This window comes from Portunus trituberculatus, chromosome 24 (genome assembly GCF_017591435.1).
Source record: "Portunus trituberculatus isolate SZX2019 chromosome 24, ASM1759143v1, whole genome shotgun sequence".
Classification (NCBI taxonomy): Eukaryota; Metazoa; Arthropoda; class Malacostraca; order Decapoda; family Portunidae; genus Portunus; species Portunus trituberculatus.
Window position 1 is genome coordinate 839,644 of NC_059278.1, and position 17,500 is coordinate 857,143.

A 17,500-nucleotide genomic window follows, 5' to 3' on the forward strand; every position below is an offset into this window, starting at 1 on the left:
CGAAGCCTGCAGCGCTAATGTCTCGCACAAGACTGTCGGGATTTTTTTACATTCGCGTAAAGCTATACAAGTTGTGCTCGGTTTAATGCTTGTAAGGGTATTTATTTCTGGCGTCCGGCTTCTCTGCTGTTGTCAAGGGCGGGGCTTTGACGGGATAGTAAGCCGATATGAGGTGAATTCGTCCTGTGGGAGAGATAACAGAAGAAAATATTTCCAATACAAATTTTTGGGAAAAATGCTTCAGTTTCACGTTGAGACCTGTTATACACACAACATAATGTATACTTAGGCCTTCATTGTATCATGAAGGGTGAAGGAAAAGCAATTTAAGATAGAGATAAATAATTCCGTCTTCTTGCTTAGACTTCAAATGTATATTACAGGATACAGGTTATCCGACCACAACGGATATTATAGGAACGTGTGATAGCAAACTTGATGGAATTGAAATGCTGCTACACGAAACCTGCAGGAATGCCACACAAACCTGAAGGAGTACGGATAAAAAGGTCCAAAAGCCAGACCGAGGTACACTTTACCGTATGGATAGGAAAACCAGCTTTGCGACTGGTAAGTGATATTTGGATACGCGTGGCCGTAGGAGAAGGACGGAGATTCGTATAACTCTGATGGGGGATCTCCATTGAATTTGAGAATGGCCTTGGAGAAGACTGCAGTGATGGTCACCGTGACGAGTAAAAGCTGAAGAAGAAAACCAAATCTGAGTGTGGCCAAAGGTGAGGTATGCATTTTGATTAGTCATTGACGAAGCTTCTCTTTCGATAACAGAATACGATTATACAAATAACCGCCAACTCCTTAGGGTCCATTTTTTTTTTTAAGTTCGAAGCCTCTTAGAGACCAATTTCAAGGCTATGAACGTGATAAGTCTAACGGAATGATGCTTGTCAACAATATATACATGGAAGACTGATAACTTTTATCTGTGGCCGTTAGAAACAATCAAGGTAGAACAGTAACAAGTCCGAGGTCTGTTTATAATCTTTTTTTAATTCTTAGATACCTGTGTTGTCAGACAAGAATAAAAAAATATTACTTTTTTTTATATAATCATGTGTTGTGAAGTAATTTGGACGTGACCCTTGTTGTGTGAGCTTCCCTACAGCTAAATTTGCCTATATTCCGTCTGTCTTACCCACGTGATATTGAATTTCCAGTGCCATTGTTTTCTCTTGTACCTTAGCGATAATTTTACACCCATACCATTCATATTATGCATCTTCTAAAGCCCATGGTGATGTTACAGACAATGCTACACTACCATCCTATTTACAGTCTTCGCGTGCCTCAGATATTGAAGGGAGTTCTTTCATGAGTTTTTTGTTCATTGTAGTTTCGCTTTGGCCAACGTGGCGAATTTGGGATCTTGTAGTTACTGCCTGTACTCACCACAGCCTTCATGTCGAGTGGACGTCGAGGGAGGCACTAGGTACGTCGATGTGGAGAGGGAACACTATATACCTTTCCGTTTCAGTGACACCTTCCCTGCCAGAGGTGAGACGATGCTTTGTTACCTTCTGTTCTGGAGCCACTTGTGAGCTGTTCCACTTTCGTAAACTGTTGAGAAGCTATGTGTAGTTGCCTTTTGAACAAGAGAGGTGGAGTCAAGAAATGGTAACAAGAAAAACTAAGTGTCCGAGCGTCATATAGTCAGTGTATTCATTGTCTAAGATGCAATACTTTCCTTGTATTCTTACGCCATAATGATCATCGTATTATATTATTCAATGATTATGACGCAAACATTCATAAATGTTTTAAATATTTGTAATGTACGGAATACATTCACGAAACCACGTTCGTTAGGACTTGGTGACAAATGTTCAATGGCTTACTTCTCAAGTTATTTGTGTGAAAGTTTTTCAAAGCGAACACGAATGTTTACTCTCTCACGCCCCATACTTCAAACTCGTAAATTTTCCTTGTTTTTTTTCTTGATCTTGTTCTAGTTTATGGTGTCAACAGTTATTTCTCGGGAGAAAAATCTTCGTTGAAATGTGTGTGTGGGTGTGTGTGTGAGTGAGTGAGTGAGTGAGTGAGTGAGTGTATGCGTGGGCGTGCCCATGGGTGAGCGCATGTGTGTACGTGCGGGTGCACCTGAAGGGTTACTTGTTTTTTCATCGTGTTTGTCATCCATATCGGTGTAATGTAACAATAAATATTCAGTCTTTATTTATATCCATGACTTCAAGTGTTCTGTTAACCTTCACATACGTTTACTTCCTGATAGTGTTGCTGATTATGGACAACTTCAGCATGTCCTTTGGCTCCACAAAACAGAATAAGTGTTTGTCTGATGGCGTTTTTCCATCTGACTGGCCGCGGTTCACTTTACAAAACAATGAATGATCACCTCCGCTTTGGAAGATACTCATATTCTCTCGATTTAAGATAAAAGACATTAATTGGTGAGTTTCCTCCTAATGTACAACAACAAGGTATCTCTCTCAATAGCTTGCAATCATACGCTGTAAATGGAGTATTTCGTCATCGGATCAGTCCAGTTCTTAGCAGATCTTGTTATAAGTGCCACTGTGCTCCGAGTTTATAATTTGGACAATGATTACTTCCTCTCATCACACTTCTAAATCCACTCTCGTAATTCGCAAGTAGGCAAACATTCATATAACTGGTTGTTTATTGTCTACATTCCGTTAACGAGTTGTGTGTGCATCGTTCGCCATGTTGGTGGTGTAAATGTCGTGACATTCATTGATACCACTGTCTTGTATGTCTAAGCATTATCCTTGTAGTTCATTTTGAAATCTTTGATTGAGAAAAGAAAACTTACATTTTTTTTTGTGTGTGATTTTGATGCTGTCTTTCTGTATTAAATCTTACACCTATAATGTTAATAGTAATAGACATCTGTAGTCAACACATTCTTATCATATCTCTATCTCGTACCTACTTGACGCAATGTTCCCGGAACCCACCGCAAGGTGGCACTACACGACGAAAGCTTTGATGGAACACAACAGAATAGTTTAGTACAGATTTGCATGGTAATGATGCAGTCACTCTGTCGAGATTGTACCGCATGGAATATCTTGGAATGGCCTCAAAATTGAAGGAAACCATGAAAAATATACGGACCAGCATTGTGTTCGGCAAAAAAAGTGGCATATAATGGAAAAGGCATAAGAACCGTGACGTCACAAGTGATCTTGATCTTGATCTTGATGTTACAGGACAAAACGTGGATATTTGAGTTATTTTTGACGTATTTATACATCATGAATAATGTTTGATGATGAATGGGCGAAGTATTAGTGACATGGGCATCTAAAATAGTGAAAGAAATTTTATATAATGTATATGCGAATAGTGCGATGATAAATGTGGATATGGCACATAGCCCCGTGTTTATCGCCGTTTGTGCTAACGGTTTGAGTCTGGTGTGACGTATCGAGGTATCAGAGACTTTTCAGAGTACGATAAAACAAGAGGTGGTGAGTTGCTGGGGACGAGGGAGTGTATGAGTGTCAGGAAGGGATTGAAATACAAAGCATTCCAATCTTTTACATTCGTAAAACTACCGCTTCCCCTGGACAATACATGTACTCGTACATGCATCAGGTCTGGAATACTCTTTCAAAGCTTGTTGTTGTGTATGGGAACTAAACCTTTGTCCGTCAACAAACAATACCATCCAAAAAGTACAGCCTAATTTCAAACTGCAAAAAATTTCCCCCTGCAGTTATTCAGTACTGTCATTATTCAGGAAAGGCAGTTAGCCATCCCTTATATTACTCAAGTGTTCATAACTCACTATGCGTCACGACCCCTACACATGTACATGTACGTCCCTTTATCTAGACGCAAAGCATGGCATCAATCCCTAGTTCTGAAAAACTCTGGATGACGATCACGTTTATTCGCTCCACTCACACATATACCAGACACGTGCGTACGTACACTGTATTACAACCTGCTTTGGTTTTGTACACATCTTCGGATGGTGACCTTGATCCGTGTTGGAGTGTGGTGTTTGTGTTTTCAGACATATGAGAGATACTTCCGTTATCTATATGAGTGTTGTTGAAATGGATAAAACAAGTATATATACATATAAGGAAACTTTTGAACGAGTTTGTCGATTTCACAATTCCCTGGCGGTAAATGGTTCAGTGAGTGCAAAGTCGGTGAGGTAGGAAATTAACTCAACTTCTGTTTAGCGGCGGTACGAGTGTGGACAGTGAGAGATCTTCTACCTAGATCTGTTTTGTACTAAAAGTTTGGCGTCAGACAACGGTGAATTAATTTCCTTTCTATTTGTGAGTGAAGTTTGACAAACGAAAGAAAAAAGAAAAGTAAATAAAAAAAAATAGAACGAGAAACACAAGCCACCCAAAAAATGTCTTTAATCTAGGGCTCTGAGTATATCAGAGCCTCACCTCTGATTAAGACCTGCACCTTTCTTCCCTTATCTAGAATAACTGATATGATAGTTTGGTCCTATTGACCTAACGAGCCCTGCCCTTATAATGAAGAGAGACTGAAACTTTTAAATTCCCTTTCCTTAAAGAGGCGTAGTATGTTAAGAGGTTACCTGATACGTCTTCAATTTAGTCACCAGGGTACCAAATTACTTTATATAAACCAGAAACTGTATGAGGTGTCGGTGTTAGTCAGTGTTAGTTGGTCCATGTTTCAGAAATGATTTGAGTGGACATGAGCGTAGACAACCAGATCTGGAAGCAGTTCCTAGGCACCAGATTGTCCGTTTGGGTTACTTACTTCCTTGTGATTCAAAGTACTTTTCAGTGTTTTCACATGAGTTGTTTTCATTTGGCTGGGAGAAAATAACGTCAGATGGATCCTGTAAAAAGTGCTTCATATTCGAAGATATGAATACCAGATTCGCGAGTTCCGGCTTTGAGTTACCACTACCTAATGACAATGCCGTTATATTGTCAAGCATATGTACATAGAATAAACTGTTAGTAGTGAACAATCTCAATACACCATACCAGTATTTCAGTGGAGGCAAAACATGCAGAAAAAATAGGATTAGATGCATGTATAGTGAGCTCCAAGGAGGTGGATAGTGTGGAAGGGTTTTCGGTGGTTCATGATTAATATATGATGTAAGAGACGCTGACTTTGTGATGGCAGAACGCAAGAATTAAATCGCACATCTAGCACGCTGTTCATGATGGATTGATCTCGAGTGAACCTACATGGACACTCATGAATTCAGAACTTAGAAGAATGAATTTTCGACGCTTTCGAAGCTCATGTGACTTTCCGAATCATTCTTGATATATTGTGAATTTGCGACAGACAGTGAAGACCACCAGTGTTTATGTATTTAAAAATAAGAATGGCGTACGGTTACAGAGTATGGACTGTACAATGTACATGTATGCTGGATTATGGCACAATAAATGTTGAATTTGTGATATATGAACTGATGATGACTGTATTGTTTGCTGTGGTCAATAAGCTAAACTAAGCTAAGCGAAATCTGTGTGTGTGTGTGTGTGTGTGTGTGTGTGTGTGTGTGTGTGTAGGCCACTATTATCTTATTCTTACACACTATGACACTAATGTCCTCATAAGTGATGAACATATATAAAAATAGATACATCAATGAATAGTACAAAATAACTTACATTACTTAGATGAATTTTATTACCGATGGTCTACAATTATTAGTCTTATTAAGTTTCAGACGTCATTACCATCCAACACGGAGAGGCGAGCATGGTGGGTGTTGTTAGTTGTTAAGTAGAAGTCTTGGCTGTATTGAATGTCTTGGTGCCTTTGTAGACGTATGGGTAGAAGACGAAGATGTAGTATGCATTTCCTGTAAGAGAATCGGAGGGAAAGATTGCATTATTGCACTTATTGCTAGACAATAGGAATATGCTCTTAGACAGAAGCGTCGGGAGGAAGAGACACAGACAGATGTGTATATGATCTCTTTTTGTATTTCCCCCTAAGGAAGCCACATCATAAGACTGGCAATTTGTACGGAGATCAACAATAGAGGTCCAGTAAAAGCATTGCATATATGCGTAGATTCTGTTCAAAGACTGATGTTGGCTGAAGGATCCGTAGGACAGAACTATATCATCTTTACCGTAAGGTCTGCTATACGATGTTCCGAAAGAGGATGAAAATGGAGTAACGTAGTTATTCATCGGTGGGTAAGGTTGAACCATGTTTGACCACATGTTGGCCTGGCAGAGGACGGTTGTGGTGGTGGCCAGGACGAGAATTAGCTAGAAGAGAAACAGCGTGTGTCGGATAAAGAAAAACGTTATGTGTGTGTGTGTGTGTGTGTGTGTGTGTGTGTGTGTGTGTGTGTGTGTGTGTGTGTGTGTTTGTAAAGCGTCTGTACTCATCATGTAAGCTTCATATAGAATCACCATGATGTGAAGCTAAGGTGGTGTCATCCTGTGGCATTGATGAACCCATAGGCTTATGCTAGAGCAAGAATCCAAATGACATTAGAAGTGAGTTTTATGATACACTGACATCAAGCATTTGAATATTTAATTATTAGTGACAGATTGGAGATGTGGCATACATACATGAGGCATATCACACTCCTGTCACAGAGAAGCCGTTACAAATCATTCTTGTTAGTATCCATCAACGCTTCGGTCCCGGCACCAATGGTGGACTTACCATTGGCCAACACTAGGTGGTTGTCTAGGGCCTTGATTTTCTGGAGGCCCCTTGAAAGTCCTCATACATGCACTTATGGTTAATAGAGATTTTATTATTTGCTCACATTATTTACGTTTTTTTTTTTTTTTTTATTAAAATCCATTTGCTAAGATGTGAGCAGAATGATTATCCTATTAAGTGTGTCTCGGGGCCCTCTATGGATGCATAAAGAAAACGGGGTCCCCTCTCAGTCCCCACTATATTGGATTAGTCTATCTCCGCTTATGCAGAAAGAAAGGATTCGGGAAGACAGGTAGCGGTGCGAGACGGAAGCGTCTAGTTTGGCCAAATAGTTCATTTAAACATCGGTATTCGCCCAGAATGTCACAATCGGTGCATTTCTAGAATAAAAGGTGAGGGGGAGGCTCCCATGCCTACCTTTGCCTAGGGCCCCCAGATTCCCAAATCCGGCCCTGCCCGGCAACATGATTTTATCCTTATATAGATTACTGCCGCTATCTTGGGTGTACTGACTAATCCTTTTCTATTTTTCGTTGAAGCTGCGTGACAATTGGAGCATGAATAAGAGGTTCGAGCCCAGTCTCGTGTCTTTAGTAAGTGAAGCTTTTGTATAATCTTATCACTTTGGAAACACAAGTCGTTACAATATAAAGACTATAGTCTGTGACTCTTGTAAGGATGCATGGCCTTCGTTGCTGACTCTTAGTATTCTTGCGAGAACTTTTCCCGTCTACTTGATTACCTCAGTTGTATTCCGTGTGTCCCACTTGCCTTTACATTCTAGTTCTATAAAGATCCTTGCACCCGTAATATGCCTTTATATTACATTTGCTCACTTTACATATTGTTTAGAATTCATTTGATAATGTAGACAATGCTACTCTACATACTATCCTGCATGAAGTCTTAATGAAGCTCTTATATTTAATATCGCCTTGTTTTGACCGACACATCGAATCTTGAGGTCTTGTTGCTGCCTGTACTCACCATAGCCTTCATGTCGAGTAGGCGGAGAGGAAGTCACTGGAGCACGCTAGTATGGAGAGGAAACACTTTATACCCTTACATCTCAGTGACACCTTCCCTGCCAGAGGTGAGATGATGTCTTGTTACATTCTGTTCAATAGCCATCTGTAAGCTCTTAAAACATATGGAGAGCCTATGTAGTTGTCTTTCAGACAGGAGAGGTCGGATCACAAAGACTCTCTTTTAATGTTTCTTTGATGTGTATCCATCTTTACCGCCCACAAAACTAGAGACATATGTAAAATTTATCAGAAATTTAATTTGAGTAATATGAAATAGCTCGTGAATGGCCAGTATAGTGTATAAATAGAATAGGAGGATTTATTCATTAATACCTTCACAAGAATGGAGTCATGGGCCACGGCACATCAACATACAAGACTGGTAAAAAAATGTCGATAGAATGAATAGGAACAAATCGAAGTTGAGAGTATGAGAAAAGAAAGAAAAAAGTCTAAACTAGGAATACAGTTCATAGGATGTAGATTGTTAATCTTTAATCCATAACATATAGATAAGTCGACGATGGTAAGCAAAAGTGAAGTAATGTTACTCAAGCATTCATGTAAACTTTAACCTCGATTTTTAAAGCTGTAGCATATATGTAGATCTACGTACACGCACGTTCGCCCCAAATGGTCACAATATTTTTCAGTAGTTTACTCAAGTGACTGTTATAAAACTTTCCAATATATATATATATATATATATATATATATATATATATATATATATATATATATATATATATATATATATATATATATATATATATATATATATATGTGTGTGTGTGTGTGTGTGTGTGTGTGTGTGTGTGTGTGTGTGTGTGTGTGTGTGTGTGTATTTTTTCCTACTCCAGCAAAAGAGAATGTTTACACTTGCAACACGACTCAAGCTCAAAACTTTACTTTTTTCTACTTTTTTTCAGTCGGTTTTTGTTTCTGTTCCACTTAGTGTTATGAAACATTTTTTTCTTTCTTTTTGTGTGTGTGTGTATGTTTTGAGGAAATCGGTCACTAAACTAAGTCTCAGAGAGAGTACGTAACAAATAAGAATGATCTTTATAATCATCCTTGTGCATCATGGCACGAGTGTTCCATAGCCCTCATGGGAATATCAACTGGGTGGGCTTCTTGGCAACATGGTCCTCTGACGTCATCCCTGGACCATCCTTCTCTCCAGCATCCTTCTTTGGAACATACTCAGGAGCATGATTCTCTGAAGCATTCTTTGGATAATCTTCAGGAACATCCCTCGCCGGAGCATCTTCAGGAGCATCCTGTGGAGCATTTTTTTTCTCAGGACCATCCTTTTCAATATGATCCTTTGGATCATAATTAGTAGCATCATTCCCAGGAGCAACATTCTGTTTAGATGCATTCTTCTTAGAAGAAGCCTTCTCAAGAGCGTCCTTCGTAAGAGCATCACTCTCAGGAGCATCACTCTCAAGAGCATGCTTCTCAGGAGCATCACTCCCAGGAGCATGCTTCTCAGGAGCATCACTCCCAGGAGCATCACTTCCAGGAGCATGATTCTCAGGAGCATCACTCCCAGGAGCATGATTCTCAGGAGCATCACTCTCAGGAGCATAACCCTCAGGATCAACCTTCATAGGAGCATCACTCTCAGGAGCATTTTTCCCAGGAGCATCATTCTCAGGAGGATGCTCCTCAGGGGCATCACTCTCAGGGGCATGCTTCTCAAGATCATCACTCTCAGGAGCATCACTCTCAGGAACATAACCTTCAGGAGCAACATTCATAGGAGCATTTTTCTCAGGAGCATCATTCTCAGGAGGATGCTTCTCAGGAGCATCACTCTCAGGGGCATGCTTCTCAGGAGCATCACTCTCTAGAGTATGATTCTCAGGAGCATCACTCTCAGGAGCATTCTCAGGATGATGCTTCTCAGGAGCATCACTCCCAAGAGCATCACTCTCAGGAACATCACTCTCAGGAGGATGAACCTTCATAGGAGCGTCACTCTCAGGAACATCATTCTCAGGAGGATGCTTTTCAGGAGCATAACCCTCAGGAACAACCTTAATAGGAGCAGGTTTCTCAGGAGCATCACTCTCAGGAGCATCACTACCAGGAACATCACTCTCTGGAGCATGCTTTTCAGGAGTATCACTCTCTTGAGCATGCTTCTCAGGAGCATGATTCTCAGGAGCATCACTCTCAGGAGCATAACCCTTAGGAGCAACCTTCGTGGGAGCATCACTCTCAGGATAATTTTTCTCAGGAGCATCACTGTCAAGATCATTCTTCACAGGAGCATCATTCACAGGAGCATGCTTTTCAGGACCATAACCCTCAGGAGCAAACTTCATAGGAGCATGCTTCTCAGGAGTATCACTCCCATTAGCATGCTTCTCAGGGGCATCACTCTTTGGAGCATGCTTCTCAGAAGCATCACTCTCAGGAGAATCATTCTCTGGAGCATGCTTCTCAGGACCATCACTCTCAGGAGCATGCTTCTCAGGAGCATCATTCTCTGGAGCATGCTTCTCAGGAGCATCACTCTCTGGAGCATGCTTCTTAGGAGCATCATTCTCTGGAGCATCACTCTCAGGAGTATCACTCTCAGGAGGATGCTTCTCAGCAGCATCACTCTCTGGAGCATGCTTCTCAGGTGCATGCTTCTTAGGAACATCACTCTCTGGAGCATGACTCTCAGGAGCATCACTATCAGGAACATGCTTTTCAGGAGCATGATTCTCAGAAGGATGTTTCTCAGGAGCATCACTCTCAGGAGTATTACTCTCTGGAGTATGCTTTTCTGGAGTATCACTCTCAGTAGTATCATTCTGAGGAGCATGCTTCTCAGGAGCATCACTCTCAGAAGCATGCTTCTCAGGAGCATAACCCTCAGGAGCAACCTTCATAGTAGCATCACTCTTAGGAGCATGCTTCTCAGGAGCATAACTCTCAGGAGCATGCTTCTCAGGAGCATCATTCTTAGGAGTATAACCCTCAGGAGTAACCTTCATAGGCACATCACTCTGAGGAGCAGGAGCATCAGTCTCTGGAGCATAGTTTTCTGGAGTATCACTCTCTGGAGCATCACTCTGAGGAGCATGCTTCTCAGGAGCATCACTCTCAGGAGAATCATTCTCTGGAGCATGGTTCTCAGGAGCTTCACTCTCTGGAGCATGCTTCTCAGGAACATCACTCTCTGGAGCATGCTTCTCAGGAGCATGACTCTTTGGAGCATCACTCACTGGAGCATGATTCTCAGGAGCATCACTCTCAGGAGGATGCTTCTCAGCAGCATCACTATCTGGAGCATGCTTCTTAAGAGCATCACTCTCAGAAGGATGCTTCTCAGCAGCATCACTCTCTGGAGCATGCTTCTTAAGAGCATCACTCTCAGAAGGATGCTTCTCAGCAGCATCACTCTCTGGAGCATGCTTCTCAGGTGCATGCTTCTTAGGAGCATGCTTCTCAGGAGCATGACTCTCAGGAGAATCACTATCTGGAGTATGCTTTTCAGGAGCATGAATCTCAGAAGGATGCTTCTCAGGAGCATCACTCTGAGGAGCTTTACTCTCTGGAGCATGCTTCTCTGTAGTATCATTCTCAGTAGCATCACTCTGAGGAGCATGTTTCTCAGGAGCATCACTCTCAGGAGCATAACCCTCAGGAGCAACCTTCATAGGAGCATCTTTCTCAGGAGCATAACCCTCAGGAACAACCTTTATAGGAGCATCATTCTCAGGAGCATAACCCTCAGGAGCAATCTTCATAGTAGCATCACTCTGAGGAGCATGCTTCTCAGGAGCATCACTCTCAGGAGCATAACCCTCAGGAGCAACCTTCATAGGAGCATCTTTCTCAGGAGCATAACCCTCAGGAACAACCTTTATAGGAGCATCTTTCTCAGGAGCATAACCCTCAGGAGCAATCTTCATAGTAGCATCACTCTGAGGAGCATGCTTCTCAGGAGCATCACTCTCAGGAGCATAACCCTCAGGAGCAACCTTCATAGGAGCATAACCCTCAGGAACAATCTTCATAGGAGCATCACTCTGAGGAGCATGCTTCTCAGAAGCATCACTCTGAGGAGCATAACCCTTAGGAGTAACCTTCATAGGCGCATCACTCTGAGAAGCAGGAGCATCAGTCTCTGGAGCATGCTTTTCTGGAGTATCACTCTCTAGAGCATCACTCTGAGGAGCATGCTTCTCAGGAGCATCACCCTCTGGAGCATGCTTTTCTGGAGTATCACTCTCAGGGCATCACTCTGAGAAGCATGCTTCTCAGGAACATCACTCTCACTGGCATAACCCTCAGGTGCAACCTTCATGGGAGCATCTTTCTCAGGAGCATAACCCTCAGGAGCAACCTTCATAGGAGTATCATTCTCAGGAGTCTGCTCCTGAGGAGTTTCACTTTCAGAAGGTTCACTCTGAGGAACATTACTCACTGGAGCATTTTGAGGAGCATCCTCAGGAACGTTTTTGTGTGGAATAATTTTCATATCACCCATCTCCTCAGCTGCCTTGGGCTCCTCCCGAGCAGCTGTCTCTATAGGTTCCTGAGGCACACCAGCCATGCCCTCACTAGGTACAGTCTTCTCAGTACCCTCATTAATAATCTGTGTCTTCATAACCTGAGGCCAGTCCTCTACTGTTTTATCACCCGTATATTCAATCTCTTGAGAAACTTCTTTCTGGAAGTTCGTCATAGTGCTCCCCTCAGCATCAGTCTTTACAGTTTTCTTTGGGGGATCATTTTCAGCGTCCTCTTTATGAGTAGAGAATAGAGTTTTAAGAATATTAATCAATTTCGATGTTAAGAAAGTCATTTCATTTTTGTCTGGAATGGTCTCTGGCTCCTTGTAAGTCGGCGGTTTGTCGTCCTTTCCGACAAAAGGATTCCCAACAAAAATGTTCACAGCATTGTTCTTAGTGATGTAGTCAGCAGTGGTGATGGGACGCCGCCACACAGTCTGCTGGGTCGTGTCCTCGTCGACATATGGTTGGAAGCCTATGCTGTAGTGATTACTGTCTGTAGGAGAGGAAGGAGAGATAAGTAGATATGAATAATTTTGCTGATCACTCTTTTTAAGGTTGTGTTGATAATTACCTAATATTAATAGAGAGGGAAGTCAGCACACATCAAGATCCTCTTACCATTATTCCATTACTTCCAAAGAGTAGCAAGTAGTTCGCTCCCAAAAGTAGGATATTTTCTTTACTAAGAGCATTGAAGATCATCTTTGTTTTTAAAAGGAATTGTTCTACTTGTGTTGTATGTGTGCCTATTATTTTCTTTGTTAGACGACACCGTAAGGGAGCTTCACTTCATTACAGCATGGAGGCACACGATGCCAGCGAAAGATAACGGGAGTCTTTCGCGACTCTAAAGAAAAAATGATGAAGTAAATAGATAAATAAATCAATAATATTTAACAATAATTAAGTAATAAAAACAAAATAGAATGAAAACAAACAAACAAAATATGTAAATCAAGAAATATAAGATGAATAAATATGAATAAATTAATTAATAAATAGATAAATACATACATATTTTTTTCCTTTTTATATTGACCTTGGCCGACTTCCCTTCTTACATAAAAAAAAAATTATATATATATATATATATATATATATATATATATATATATATATATATATATATATATATATATATAGATAGATAGATAGATAGATAGATAGATAGATAGATAGATAGATAGATAGATATAGATAGATAGATACATAGATACATAGCTAGATATAGATAGATAGATAGATAGATAGAGGCATAAGCCGGACTGTGTAACTGAGCACTTTGTCGTCAAGGTTCTAATGACCAGAGTAATGATTGGATTTACCGTAAGGATAGCTGTACCACGTTTCCAGTCCGTTGGTAATTAGTGGATAATAGTATCCTCCCCCATAGGTGTATGGTGATGGATAGAACCAACCCACCAGTCGGCCGTACAACGGAAGATAGCACCATCTCCATACTTGATTGTCCAGTGTAGGATAATCACATTCGTGTGAGGAAGATTGCTGTGAGAGGCCGTGGGTTGTTGGGAAGCTTGGTCTGCTAAGGACGGTAGTAATGCTCACAACGATGAGAAAGACCTGGGAGAAAATACTTTGATACAAGTGTGTCTCAGGATGAGGTCAAGATGTATCAAACAAATGTCAAAACTTGATGTTTCATATATATATATATATATATATATATATATATATATATATATATATATATATATATATATATATATATATATATATATATATATATATATATATATATATATACAAAAACACGCATACACTTTACAATGAATCTAGTTTAGTTTCTACTACGATTTTCATGTATGCTTTGTCTTCCTCACTTGACTATATACGTGTCTTCTCTTATGTTCTAATGATCATTTCCATTGTTATCATCACTTTTACATATACTCCACAAGCTGATCCTTTTTTTTTCGAAGATAGACTAATGATTTTGTGCAAGTACATTGTAATACAAATACGTGTTCTGTTCCAAAAATATCTTTTATAATGAAAATTCTATATACGACCAACACAAGAAATATGAAACTGAGAGTATGCCTGTACTCACTAGAGCCTTCATGTTGAGTGGCCACTGACAGTGTTACTGAGGAGAGCAGGTGTCAAGTATAAACAATACTGATCACGTATTGTGACGATCTTTCCCTGCCTGAGGTGAGATAATGCACAGCCACCTTCTCGAGTTTTATTCAGTTGTATGTGTATATACTTTCTTTTCATTTACACGAAAAGATAATTTGTTGAATCCAGGAAAGTGTGGTCAGACTAGCTTTAAAGTTTAAGCTATAGAAACAGGAGAATTTTCTTTCAAATGTATTCACTTTCCCTACCCAAGTATGTCACCATAAGGGGAGAGAAACGGAAACGTGATCCCCTTCCATTTCTTCAACTAAGAGAGCAACAATGTTCAGCGTCTTTGTTATTAAATATTTCGATTATGTTATCTGTGTAGCTATGTTTTCATATCAAGGAAGATGAGAATTACAGGGAGATGAATTATAGATCATGTGAGGCAAGTGGTCTTTAGGGAAGGCGGTGAGGGTGATGGACGTGATGGTAACTTCTAACTGTTTAGCTGGAGGTAGGGAGATTTTTTTTTACGGTTTTTACAAGGAGTGGAGTTAGACTAAACATTTCAGTGCAGAGTATACGCACCGTGCGATGGTAAGGTCAGATAATATTGTAACATGTATGCTCAGATAACAGTCGCGAACTACAATAAATTCCATACTTATGAATTGAATATAGATATTAACATTATGGACCTATAGATTTTTTTTTATTAAGACTTACATGGAATGAAAGTAAAATTGACAAGCTAGAAGTGGGACAGAGTAGAATAGGTGGAATGGAACTGAACGCACCGAGGTACACAGCAGTAGAAGTTTTGAGAGGTGATATGGGATGGAACACTTTTAGGGAAAGACTAATAAAAGCCACATTTAGGTACAAAATTAGATTGGAGAGAATTGATGATGAAATAACAGCGAGAAAGGTGTATCTGAGGAATGAAAGTGGAAGCGAATGGAGGAAGAGGTGCATGAGATTGTCAGAAAGGAGTGGATTAAAGGTTGTATGGGGGGATGCGATGGCAGGGAGGAATCAAAATTAGCGTGAGTGGATCGTGACAAGAGGAGGCAGAGTAGAAACTGGATGGGATGTGAGGAAATAGAAGAGTGAGATAGACAGAGAGGTGAAGTGGTTGGGACTGAATATATGGAAAGAGTAATCTGGAATGGTACAAGGAAAAGGAAGCCTCGATGTATGCTGCTTTTAGTTACAAATGTGCTGGTTTTTTTTTTTTTCTGAAACATTTTATAGAATGTTGCATTACGTTGATAGATGAATGCTATTAATGATCGGTCGGTATGTTTATATTTATCCATTGCTATTATTTTTTTTCTCAAAGGCATTAATCCCCTTCCGTGTTCTCCAGCACAGTCCCCACCACCACCAATGCCATCACTGCAAATACCGTCACTACCACTATCAACACTACTATCACCACCACCACTACCAATACTGCTGTTGCTTCTATTATTATTATTATTATTATTATTATTATTATCATTATTATTATTATTATTATTATTATTATTATTATTATTATTATTATTATTATTATTTATCTATATTTTATTATTACTATCATTATTGTTATTATTATCATTATTGTTATCATTATTATCGTTATTATTGTTTATCATCATTATTTTTATTATTATTATTATTATTATTATTATTATTATTATTATTATTATTATTATTATTATTATTATTATTATTATTATTATTCATAGGTTACTACTACTACTACTACTGCTACTGCTACTGCTACTACTACGGTAAAGGTGCAGGTTAGGTGATTAGGTATGTTGTAACCATGATAACGTGGCGGGGAGCTGGAGCATATATGAGTTGCAGGATACAGTATCAGCTACACATCGTCGATAGCAAATGGGTGTCCACAGATATTTTGAGCTTCGTGACGGGTATGTGGAAGACAAGCGGTCAGTCTGTCTCTTCACTTAGGTGAGGTCAGATTCTGCGTGTCTACTCCAGTTAAGAATACCCATGATAAAGTGGTGATTTTTAATTGTACTTGCCGTTACGTCAGTATGATGATTAGGAGGCCAGTGTCCAGTGGTTATTAGTTCAGTGTTTGGTCTCATCTGAGAAACAATTGAGATAAGTGAGGAAGAGTATACCACATCATGAGTTTAAGTTCATGATCATAGACTGTCGAAATAATTCATACACTGAAGTACTTAAAATCCAAGATAAGGGAAGACTTATCTTGTCTGAGTAAAGAGGGAAACAGATGTATTTCACGGTGCATTATTTAAACAAAGATACATGTTTTAACTCGGTGATTTTAGCTTTAACTGTATGGTTGTTTCATGTATTTATGTATGTGTGTGCGTAATTCACCTCGGTCGTCTGCTGATCACCCAGCCAGTCTTCCCCATTACGGAGCGAGCTCAGAGCTGGCAGGAAAGCGAGGCCACAACCCCTCGAGTTACATCCCGTACCTATTTACTGCTAGGTGAACAGGGGCCACACATTAAGAGGCTTGCCCATTTGCCTCGCCGCTTACCGGGACTCGAACCCGGCCCTCTCGATTGTGAGTCGAGCGTGCTGACCACTACACTACGCGGTGTGTGTGTGTGTGTGTGTGTGTGTGTGTGTGTGTGTGTGTGTGTGTGTGTGTGTATCTTTGTTTGTGTATGTACACTCACACACATACGTACTACACACTAAAATCGCCAAGAGGAATTGGATGAAAAAGTTTCTTTCAAACTATGTAGGCTACTCCTGTACTAGACCTGCAGGCTGCAAGCTGGCTAATGTTATGGACAAGTTCAAGCTTTTCGCTCTTGTCTTCATGAACGTGTTGAAATTTATATGATATTATATACACTACAATTTTTTTTCGCTTTCTATGTGTATTTTTTTCCTAGCAGGAAGGATTTGCCCTCTGAGTCGTGGTGCTATGTGGAGGCGTGCTATGCTGCACGGCAGTATCCTGCGGCGTCTGCCGATAAGGAGCGCCAGTTTTCTTCCGGCATCTCATTCTACCTTCACCACCTTTATGGCTCAGGTGCGTCCCTCTTGAGTCATTCACTTTTAGGTAAACCTAATATGATTGTACTTGTACTTGATTGTATAAAGTGACATAGACGATTAGATGATGGTTGCTGCATGAATGATGCGTGCTACGTATGATTCTCTCTCTCTCTCTCTCTCTCTCTCTCTCTCTCTCTCTCT

At 40.2% G+C, this 17,500-nt stretch overlaps 4 protein-coding genes across 7 annotated transcripts in view; 1 reads left to right on the forward strand and 3 right to left on the reverse strand.

The window, feature by feature from the left end:
• LOC123508390 overlaps positions 1–1,541 on the reverse strand; it is a 3,805-nt gene extending 2,264 nt beyond the window's left edge. For 2 of the 3 annotated variants that reach the window (XM_045262098.1, XM_045262097.1), the window contains exons 1-3: positions 1,411–1,541; positions 540–702; positions 1–183 (exon numbers count right to left, since the gene is read on the reverse strand). The exon at positions 1–183 is cut by the window's left edge. The gene's annotated coding sequence lies outside the window, so the exon portion shown is untranslated. The remainder of the gene's footprint in view (positions 184–539; positions 703–1,410) is intronic. The other variant, XM_045262099.1, reaches the window with a different exon arrangement.
• LOC123508387 (sarcosine dehydrogenase, mitochondrial-like) overlaps positions 1–17,500 on the forward strand; it is a 32,043-nt gene that overhangs the window by 3,490 nt on the left and 11,053 nt on the right. The window contains exon 2 of one of the 2 annotated variants that reach the window (XM_045262095.1): positions 17,197–17,333. In XM_045262095.1, the coding sequence (XP_045118030.1) occupies positions 17,226–17,333 (108 nt within the window). In that variant the 5' untranslated portion in view covers positions 17,197–17,225. Of the gene's footprint in view, positions 1–17,193; positions 17,334–17,500 lie in introns of both variants that reach the window. The other variant, XM_045262094.1, reaches the window with a different exon arrangement.
• Positions 5,636–11,910, reverse strand: LOC123508386 (fibrous sheath CABYR-binding protein-like). The gene is made up of 3 exons (XM_045262093.1): positions 7,651–11,910; positions 6,110–6,251; positions 5,636–5,833 (listed from the first exon to the last, which is right to left on the reverse strand). Exon 1 carries the CDS (start codon positions 11,783–11,785, stop codon positions 8,798–8,800), a length of 2,988 nt encoding a protein of 995 aa, XP_045118028.1. The 5' UTR covers positions 11,786–11,910; the 3' UTR covers positions 5,636–5,833; positions 6,110–6,251; positions 7,651–8,797.
• LOC123508389 lies at positions 11,851–14,379 on the reverse strand. Its single transcript, XM_045262096.1, has 3 exons — positions 14,283–14,379; positions 13,537–13,792; positions 11,851–12,704 (listed from the first exon to the last, which is right to left on the reverse strand). Exons 1-3 carry the CDS (start codon positions 14,292–14,294, stop codon positions 11,851–11,853), a joined length of 1,122 nt encoding a protein of 373 aa, XP_045118031.1. The 5' UTR covers positions 14,295–14,379.

Bases quoted from the DNA above. Each gene is read 5' to 3' on its own strand.
- LOC123508386 (XM_045262093.1), bottom strand. From the start codon at position 11,785: ATGAAGGTTACTCCTAAGGGTTATGCTCCTCAGAGTGATGCTTCTGAG.
- LOC123508389 (XM_045262096.1), bottom strand. The intron at 12,705-13,536 runs GTAAATCCAATC...CCTCTCCTACAG, and splicing joins GTGGTACAGCTATCCTTACG to ACAGTAATCACTACAGCATA.